The sequence below is a fragment of the Andrographis paniculata genome, unplaced genomic scaffold (genome assembly GCF_009805555.1).
Source record: "Andrographis paniculata isolate CXL003 unplaced genomic scaffold, ASM980555v1 Contig66END, whole genome shotgun sequence".
Classification (NCBI taxonomy): domain Eukaryota; kingdom Viridiplantae; phylum Streptophyta; class Magnoliopsida; order Lamiales; family Acanthaceae; genus Andrographis; species Andrographis paniculata.
The window spans coordinates 1,387,896-1,399,086 of record NW_026137602.1 but is presented as its reverse complement, the minus strand read 5'-3'; the positions used below and the strand labels follow the sequence as shown (position 1 = coordinate 1,399,086).

General features: G+C 29.4%; 1 protein-coding gene across 1 annotated transcript; it reads right to left on the bottom strand.

Annotated features, from left to right (window-relative positions):
* Window positions 1–2,360: 2,360 nt before the first annotated feature.
* Window positions 2,361–3,977, bottom strand: LOC127263141 (uncharacterized). The gene is made up of 3 exons (XM_051292119.1): window positions 3,800–3,977; window positions 3,626–3,678; window positions 2,361–3,006 (listed from the first exon to the last, which is right to left on the bottom strand). Exons 1-3 carry the CDS (start codon window positions 3,900–3,902, stop codon window positions 2,710–2,712), a joined length of 453 nt encoding a protein of 150 aa, XP_051148076.1. The 5' UTR covers window positions 3,903–3,977; the 3' UTR covers window positions 2,361–2,709.
* Window positions 3,978–11,191: the final 7,214 nt, after the last annotated feature.

The following is an 11,191-nucleotide window of genomic DNA, read 5'->3' as shown; positions in this document are numbered from 1 at the left end:
GAGTCATCAATAGGCGCAGGTGGTGGTGGAGTAGGTATGTTACGACGCTGCCATGTATGGCGACTATAGACTTGAAGAAAAGGCTTGGGAATGAGGATAATTGGAAATGGAGTCACAGGTATTGACGATGGAGATGATGACACTGTAAAGTATGGTGATGACTCAAAGAATGTGACATCTGCATTAAGGTGATATCGACGAGTGAGAGGAGAATAACATTTATATCCTTTTTGAACTCGAGAGTACCCAAGTAAAATAAATTTGATGGATCGAGGACGTAATTTTTCCAATCCAGAGGAATGGTCATGAACAAAGCACATACAACCAAATACACTGTTAGGTTGAAGACATGTTATGGGAATCTTATGTTCTAAGATAGCATATGGAAGACGATTGATGATGAAACATGCTGTAAGAATATAATCAACCCAAAAATGAAATGAGACATTATAATGTATGAGGTGAGTGCGAGCTGTTTCTATTAGATGACGGTTCTCACGCGCAGCCACTCCATTTTGTTGGGGAGTGGAAGGACACGATGACTGATGAATAATTCTTTAAGATGAGACAAAATCACTAAATGAGTGAGAAAAATACTTTTTACCATTATCACTTATTAAAACCTTGATAGATGTATTAAATTGTGTATGAATTTCAGCACAAAATTTTTTGAATATAGAAAGTAATTCAGATCGATTTTTCATTAAATAAACCCAAGTACCTCGAGAAAAATTATCAATAAATGTTACAAAATATTGAAAACCAAGGGTTGAAGTAGTACGACAAGGCCCTCAAATATCAGAGTGAACCAGTGCAAAGGGCTCAGATGCTCGACTATCGATGGGAAAGAAAGTATGAGACTAATTTCCAAGCTCACATGACTCACATGGTAACGAACATAGTGACGAAAAATTAGAAAAAAAAAACTTTAATTTAGAAAGATTGGGATGACCTAATTGTTGGTGGAACAATTCGGGAGACTCAATAGATGATATAGCAACGGTAGAGGTATTGCGAGGGGACTCGTTTAGGTAATATAGCCCATGAGACTCACGTCCGGTACCAATTGTCCGCCCCATGTTGCGATCCTGAATAACAAGAGAATCACTAGTTAGTAAGATTGAACAATCTAGATCTCTAGTGAGACGACTAACAAATATGAGATTAAATGGACTTTGAGGGACATAAAAATAACATAATTAAGAGGTAAATTAGGTGATGGACATGCTTTACCAACAACTTGAGGGTAAGCTTTATCACCATTAGCAAAAGTAACATGATTTAGTGAATTTGATGGATGAAAAGTAGAAAATAATGAGGGATTACCAGATACATGATCAGTTGCACCTAAATCTAGAACCCATGGACCAAGAGAAGTCTGAGAGACGCCAATGACGGGAGTATGGGTATCAGGTGACTCGGCAGTACTGATGGAGGATGACTGCTGAAATACTTGATACTGAAGGAATGCAACATAATCTTCTCCACGTAAAGTAATATTGTCAGATGAATTTCCAGGCGAATTAGTAGTAACAACATTTGTCGAGTGAGGGGGTTGTCCATGTAATTTGAAGCAACGTTCTCGTGTATGGCCCATCTTGTGACAATAACTACATTGTGGACGACTCCCACTATGATCTTGATTTCTTCGCCCACCACGATTACCGGAGCTAGAATTTTGAGACACCAAGGCTGAGCTATCAAGAGTATTAGTATATGAGGTAGCCACAAGGGTGTTGCTGCTAAAGGAGAGTCATACTAGTCGAACAAGAACATCATCCCGTGTGGGTACAATGTCACCTCTTGGTATTTGGTCTCGAACATGATCAAATTCAGGCTTAAGGTGAACAAGCGCTAATACGGAAAAGAATTTGTCCCAAGCAACCTCTGGATTTGCAGAACCGGTAGAAATTAGGGGACGAAACTCCTGTCGAATAGCTTTCAGTTTACTCACATAAGTAGGAAGATCAAGCGTGTGATCTTTAAATAAAACGAGACTAGAGACTACATCATAGTAGGTTGAATATCATTACTGTAAATGGAAGCAACCTTATTCCAAACTTCATAGCATGTCCCAAATGACTGATATGTGGGAAGTATGGTTGGATCCAAGAAACTCTATAGTAAGGCACATAATTGGGCATCAACTTTTGTTCATCCAGATTGAAATTCTTCTTTAATTCTTGACTCTCTCTTTGTATGGTGGTCAGATTGCCCGTGTCCTTTATACCAAACTCGTATAGATGCAGCCCATGACTTATAATTAGATATATACGCTGTCAAATTATATTTCATGTGCTGATCAAAAGTCTCAACCCCATATATATTTTGATTTGGCTAAGATAAATTAATCTAAATTAAACTTTAACAAAAATCAAACCAAAAACCTAAATATATCGAATCCCTCACATCTGATCTACACCTTGATCGACGATACATGCAAACAAAATAATAAAATGCATTACTCCCGATGCCTCAGGTCATCTGCCACACATAGTTCGCCTAGTGTGACTTTCCCGTCGGGCCTGATTTGCAGGGTATTAGGCTCGGCGGGGGTTCCCACGTCATCCAAAAAAAATAATAATAATAATAAAATGCATTATATATATCAAAATTGTGGAAAATTATTCTCTCACTCTCTCCTTCATATATATATATATATATATAGTTAGAGAATTAGAGAAATTAAAAGCATGCATCCTCCAGTAGTTAATTATTTGTAGGTGGATGCTGCCTTGCCGTATGATAATCAGCACTAAACGCCATGAAGCTGTCTTTAGCTTGGAGTCGGACACCGCCACGATTTCTGCCCCAGTTTTGACCACCTCCTTCTCCTTCTTCTACTGACAATGGTGATTCTTTTGATGCCGTTTTTTGGTGGTTTCTAATTTGATCATTTCTCCTCCTCGCCTTTCGTGCCATGGCCAACTCTATCGATATCAAACTCCTTATTCCGGATCCGGATGTCTCAGCCTCAGCTAGGGTTTTATTAGCATCAACAATTTCCTGCATTTAATTTTATATATATATATATATAGGGATCTTGCTTTCTAAGAATCAAAACTATCCCTACTCATCAAATTTATGCACTTTATTTTCTTTTTTTTATCAACTAATTAATTTTAAATGAGGATGTGAATAGTGACGAAACTAGCATCTTAAATAACGTGTGATAAATCCAATATAATACTATATCATGATTCAGTGTTATTAACTAATTAAATATTATTATATTAAATAAGAAGTAATAAATACATTGGGTCATTTGTTTGAAAACCAAGAGAGTACTTTTATACCAATCATTTATTTTCATATTTATTATTTAAATCTCACAGTTTTAATAAAAAAAGGTATATATATATATACTCACTGCAAAAAAAAAAAATAAGTATATTTGTAACGGAATTTTTTTTCTAAAAATCACGTAGTTAACGTAATTTTATCTCTAAATTTATCTCTAATATCATTAGTAACGAAAAAAAAAAAGTAGATTTAGAAAGGATACAAAATTGATATTTTCTTGTAGTGAATTAAAATGAACACATACAGTTGATCTACAAAACACAAAAAAAACAAACCCTAATATTCTATTTAGAGCTACCTTAGCTTAACTATTCAAACTAACCTCATTTCGATTTCCGTACAATGCAAATCCCTTTCCACTCGTATCCTTAATCACTGCAACACACACAAGGCGAAAAAATAAGCATAGCCACGAATCAGCAAATTTAATTAAAGAATAAATAATATGTTGAAAGTGACAAATTTTGAGAGGATAAAATAAAATTTAATTAATTACCCGGACGAGCTTGCGAATTAATTGAGTTTGCCATTAGCACAATTAAAAAGATGATGGAAATCATATAAACCGTTTGGTTGAATCTTGTCGCCATCATCATCATTTCTGCTACTCCGATCCTTTATTACTCTTTCGTCTGCAGAAGCAGCAGCAGCAGCAGCCTTAATTAGTGAATCTTTTGTTGTCTGTTTGACGTTTAATTCCACATATATAAATATATTATAGAAGGGGGGGGGGGGGGGGGGGGGGGGGTAGAGAGAGATTTGAAATAGTAGAATCTAACTAATATATATAATTTAGTCAAATCTTGAGTTCCAAGAAATAGTTTTGTTTAAATTAGGGTTTTCAGAAATGAGGGCTCGAACGTACGTACGTGGGAAAACTCGAAGTGGTAATATTATTATTAGAAGATTGTTATAAGGCAAAAAGTTGAAGTGAATTTTATGGGTATATTCACAATTGTCGGGTAAAAGATAAAAAGGGTAAGCCCATGTGCCACTGCCTGTTCTTCCTTTTGCCTGCACTGCATCTGCATGCCTCTCTCTCAAAGTTTTTGTTTTAGTTTAGTGTAATCAAATAAATTAAAAATTGGTATTTGAATATAATTTTTTAAGAAAAAAAAATATGAAGTAGTAAAATTAATTATAAAATCCCACAAGTAAACAAAGCCAAAATGTTTTCTTTAATTGTGACTGAGGCTGTCTCAAATATATACAAAAGTTGTTAGATATGATTTAATTTACGAATCTGTTAAGTGGGAAGTCGACAATGAAGATTAATCATGAGTTTAACTAGTGGCGAAAATAGGTACGACCCGAAAATCCAGTCTAAACTTGGCACAAAAAAATCATGTTTTGGTCTCCAAAAATAGATCCAAATTTTTTCGGACCATGCTTGGCCCGGCACGCCAATAAATGGAGCCGTGCCCAGGCCTATGAAAGTTGAGCCGTGCCTGGTCCGACCCGATATTTTAAAATTAATATTTAATATATTTTTATATATATATATACTACGAAATAATAACAAAATTTTAGATGTTGTTTAATGATAAAGTTGTTTACAATTTCCACTTAAATAATTTAAATAAAATTTTTATCAAATTATTTTTAAATTCAAAAAATTAAAAAAACAATTTAAAATAAAAATAAAACAAGTTGCCCCGGTTTCAAATCGAGTCATGCTTGGGCCTAGCTGTTCGGGCCCGATTTAAAACTGGGCCGTGGCTATACGGCCTGCTTTGAAATCAGGTTGGGTCGGGCCGATACGAAAAAATACCGCGTCATCCCGAATTGTCACCCCTGAGATTAACAATCATGAATTCAAATGTCACGTTCTAATTTCTCTATTTATTGACGTTTGTCCATCTGCATTGTGCCTATTGATATATTTTAGTTATTTAGATTTATATTACATTTATATTATTTTGATTATGCCTTTATTATTTGATCATATCCATTACATTAAGGGGCATTTACTTTAAATGATTAGGTCGGATAATATTATTTTATCAATTCTAATACTATATTTACTTTAATATATTTGGGTCTGAGATAATCGCAGGCGCGATACACTAATATCCATTTAGAAGATTATTAATCTAATCCAACACCCTAATATTATTTAATAAAATTTAATAAAATTACTAAACTACTGTGACTCTTGATCTTTTTTCTATCCTATTCATTCCACTTCCTTTACTCTAGGTAGTTTTTTTTCCGTACAGTTCTTTGTGTAGTTCGCTGTTCTTTTTTGCGCACACAGTAACTTCTGATTTTTGTAGTAATTCATCAACTATATATATAAGTATCGAACATATTTGAATGTATGAAAATATCAATGACTTGCACTATAGTAATATGAGTTTGTTGAAATAACTTTGTTAGAAAAATAAGTATTTTTAATAATTTATTTGACAAAAATTATAGCTAAAAAATATTAGAATTATTTTATATGAATATAATAATAATAATAATAATATATATTTAAATTTACTAAAGATTTATTTTGAATTCATTTGAAAAGTAATTATATATATTTATTTTTTTTATCTTAATCAACAAAATATAAAGTGATAAGAACGTGATATATTATATTGTTAATACCTAATTTATAATTTTAAGATAAAATTAAATAAATTCACTTTATAATAAAAAAAACATTATATCAAATTATATACATATCATAGTGGTATCACAATTAAATTTTAATGAATTATTATATATTATATTACTATATTTAAAAAGGAAAAAAATGTAGAAAACAAATTATTTAATTTATAATATGATTATAGAGGGTATTTTGAATAAAAATAAATAATCATATCATATAATCTAACAAAGTAGACATATATAATTTTATCTATTGTTTAACATTATCAAGTAAACATTATAATAATTAATCATTTGATTATTTAATTTATTGAAATAATCCTTAGTATTATAATACAATCCTTCAAGGTAAATACCCCTTAAATTGTTATAATTTTTCGAATATATATAATATCCATTTATACACTCTTATTTCCATTATGAATGTAATATAATTTTTGAAGTTTTTCTGTAATAAGTTTACAGGGCCAAAAGAATTTTGTAGTCTATCAAGTCTATCCACACTTTTCATTTTGGGCTATTATCAAAAAAAGTTATTTATTTATTTTTTTAGTAAAAAATTATATTATTTTTATTTTATTATAAAATGTATATATATACAACTATATTAAAATTTATGTCCAAAATTTTGAACATAAAATTTATACAGTATAAGATAAAAATCTAAAATATTCTTAATTAAGTTTAGTAAGTCAAGAATAAAATATAGGATATTTATTATCTTAGTAAATAAGAATAAAAATGAAAACAAAAGTAAATTAATAATTGAATGAAAGAACATAAACTATTAATAAATAAAATTAATTTATAAATTTACTTTGATAGGGAAATACCATCTATGCTATTCTCTTCTGTATCGACGAGCTTGGTAGACATGGTAGACTCAACACAGTCAAAGTCGTGTGTACACTTGACATGTAATAACAGCACACGGTCAAAAAGTATCTCAATATATATAAATATATTAGTAATGGCTTCGGCGTATGTATTGACTGACTCAATCAGTGTATGTTCATAAAAATAATAACATATATATGACAACATATCTTAATATAATATAAAATACATATTTGCACTTAAAAAAATAGTATATTTATAACGGAATTCCGTCACTAAAGATCACGTAGCTAACGTAATTCCATCATTAATTCCGTCTCTAATATCATTAGTAACGGAAAAAATGAATTTAAAGACGAAAAAATCTCGTTACAAAAATGGTATTTTATTGTAGTGTTGGTAATATATTATATAATTATATATTATATAATATATTTTAATTTCAGCACAATAAATAATTATACACCATAACATAATATATAATTTACATAACAAAAGTTAATACTCTCTCTGTCTCATAAGAGGATACTATTTTCTATTTTTTGTCCCAAAGGTATTATTTTCCAATTTAGTAATTTTAATGTTTATCTAAAATAATAAATACGTTTACAACTTATAATATATTACACAAATATTATTACTTTTATATTATATCATATTAATAAGGGCATTTTTCTCTTTCTTTTTTTTTTTATTAAAAATCAATATAATACTAATATTAAAAAATTTACGTGCGAAAAACAAATTATACTTTTATTACGGACAGAGGTTGTATAGTATATAACATAGCATATTATATAAATTTGTATAACAATATATTGTAGGTGGTGATCGGAGGTTCTTCAAATTCTACAGCCCTACCGAACAAAGTAACATGGTCATACTTAAGTGCTTGGGAGGTCAGATCTGCTGCGAAGATGGTTGTAAGGCCCGTGGGAGACCAGATCTCTAGTTGCCTGGAATTGACCTTCATGGTCTTATTTTTTTGAGTTTCTTCCTCCAAAAGCAGCGCAAACTCATTCTGAATAGCGAATTTCAGAATGTCAGTAATGTATCGAGATAAATCCAGGGTGGATCCGTGAAGGGATGACCGAATTTCCTCCCGAATTTTCTCTTGAAGTAAGCTAGCACGAAGGTTGATAATCTGATCTAACCTTCCAACAGTTGTGGACGCCTCATAATGTGGAAAAAATTCAGGTGCAGGCCGGGATGACGATTTATCGCCGACGATTCCTTTGTTTTGAAACATCTCTGCAGTTGTCGGTGCCATAAATTCTCTTTCGAAGTTGCATGCAAAAGTCGCGAGATGTTGGTGTCCCACAAGACGTGCCAATTTTGTTGTCGTAAAAAATTGTTACCGACGGCTTAACCGGAAAGACTGTCGGAATTGATTTGTTCGAAGGGTTCCCCCGGCCTCCTCACGAAAGGATCTGGAATATCTCGTGATATCCGAATAATAAAACAAGAATGAAGCTGAAGAAAAAAAAAAAAAAAAAAAAAAAACTCAAATTAATGAAAAAAAAAAACGGATAAAATATTACATTGTTCTTGAAAAAAAGCTTTAAAAAAAAAAGACTGAAATTAATCATGTCTTGTTTGTTTGCTTGCTAGCTTCAATTGGGCTGCTTCTACAGCTGAGCTGACTTGATCACTGAGTTGGTCGAATTCGCAGATTCATTTGTTGATCTGAATCTTCTGTTGGGCCGCGAATCTCCCGAAGTTTGGACTGCACTTGTATTGAACTGATCCAATTAATTTTGAGTGTGTACAGTATGTTATGTATAATAAATATATATTGTATAAATCAAATGTAAAGCCTTTCAAACGAAACTAGTCAAATAAACGATGCATACTAGGCAAGACTTGTGTGATAAACTTAATATGAAAACATAAATAGGATTTGATCTATAAAATTATGATTACAAATTTGTCTACTACAAGGGTTTGCTTTTTTATAATTTTAAATTAGAATTAATATTATTTATTCTTAGTTTTAAATAAAAATATATTATTTTTTTATATATAAAATATCATATTAAAAATTATTTAAATAAAAAAAATATATAAATTTAACATTTTATTTTTAATCAATTTCAAATAACAATCAAACAAATCCTAAATAGATTACCTTTCATTACGAGACTATTTCTTCCACTTGAGAATTTTATATACTTACGTGTAGTAGATTAGGAAAAAATAATATTGTTTTAGTGAAAGAGATGATATATAAAATAACATTTTAAGATTTTAAGATATTATTGGATTTCGTGGGATGGAAAATTAAATTTTATAAATAAATATAAGAATAATAATAAATTAATAATTAAATTTAAAAGCTAGCATTTAGAATATAAATAAAAATAATAATTATTTTTGTCATGAGAAATTGATTATTTAAATAAAACAATCTTAAACGGTAAGTGAAACGATACATGTAGAATAAATTAAATGTGTGTTTATTTTGAAGAGTGATATTATAATTCGTAGAATTATTTTAATAAATTATATAATTATAGGATTAATTAATATGATATTTACTTTATTTGATTATATAAAGGATAATATAAATTTTAGTATAAATATTATTGGGATAAATTAATCCTACCTCTACATAAAATTAATTATTTTTAATTAGCATATTAGTGTAGGAGGTTAATCAATAAGGGCTTGGGAGAGGATTGGGTTCACCCATGTAAATGTGATTATATATCATTACATTAATTATATAATTTAATAAAATAAATTAATATAACAAATTTTTAGTCTATCAGTATGGGACAACACCCGATCTCTTCGCTAAGGGCTTTAAATACGTGATTAAATTAGATAAAATAATATTTTATGTCATAATCTCTCAAAGTAAATAAATCTTGATAATATTGTTGGTGAGTTTTTTTAAAGGAATTTAAACAAGAAATCAAAGTAAAAGAAAAAAAAAAGAAAGTAATTTCAGGCAATTTGCATCTCAAATCACTACGAGAAAAATGGCAATTGCCTTAAAAAATAACTTTGGAATCTATTTCGAAACTACGATAATACATTTTAAATAATATTAAATTATATAACTTCGAATGTTCCGAGTCCATTCCATGACCGGTCTTTAGGACTCGGAAATTTTGAAGCTTTATTATACTTTCTATCTCAATTCAAATGGCCATTTAGTATTTGATAGTAGATTAATAAATAATAATATTTTTTTAATTAGTGGAAGTGTATAAGATAATTTTGATTTTTTTATTATTTTTACTTTATTTATAAATTAATTATATGTGTAATGATATATTTATAATTTTTGTAAAAATTAAAGGGTATTTTGGTATTAGTACATAGTTACTTTTACTATAATAAGAATTAAATATTTTTTAGTATAAAGAATTGTAAAAATAGTACTTTCAGTTAGGATAAAATGAGTATTTAATATTTTTAATATTTAAATAATATATAAATTCTTAGTCCATTCTTAAGCCAGCATTATGAAACTTAGAAATTCTGTAGGTTTATTATATTTGATATTTTTAATATTTAAGAAGTACAAATATTCCGAGTCCATTCCGAAACCAACACTATATGGGACTCAGAAATTTCGAAACATGATTATATTTTTTATTTTTTAACATTTAAAAAGTATAGAAATTCTAAGTCTCCTTTCGAAGCCAACACTATGGCACTCGAAAATTCTGAAACTTTATAAAATATGATTTTTTATTAGATATTTTAAAAGTATAGAAAGTCTGAACTTATTCCATGGTAAGTGCTATCTCTTAAATATAATATTTTAATATTTAAAATAAGTCTCGAAAATTTTAAAAGTAATATATTTAAAATTTTAAAAAATAAAAGATTTCAATTCTATTCCGAAGTCGTACTATGAGTCTTGGAAATTCTAAAATAATTTTATATAATAATATTTTTTAAAATTTTTATTAGTATAAGAGGTTTCTAAATCCATAATTAAAATATCTTCAATTTCTTTTAATTAATAGTATTTTTTTTAATTTCTATATAATAATTTAAATAATAAAAAAAAAATCAATCCTAACTTAAACAAACCAAACCCTAAAATAAACAATCTTTGCCGTCGTGCACCTTCTTCTTCCTCCAATTTTTTGTTCTTCGTTTCCTTCCTCCTCCCTACCCTTTTTCTTCTTCTTTTTCAATCACGTTGAACCGAGATGGAACGTTTCTCCGTAAAAATAAATATGCCCTGTAGTGTCTCCGGTTTGTGGAACAATGTTTTCAAAAATAAAACGATGTTCATCTCCGAATTATGTGACATTCCAATATTTCGAAGCTCTGACGAACTTATCGGAAATTCGTTAGAATACCTATATATACTGAATATAGGTATATATTAGTATCGTAATATATAGTGAACATACTATATACTGCTACCACACCAAAATTAATGATATGCTTTCCTACCGTAGCAAAATCTACAGTATATTGG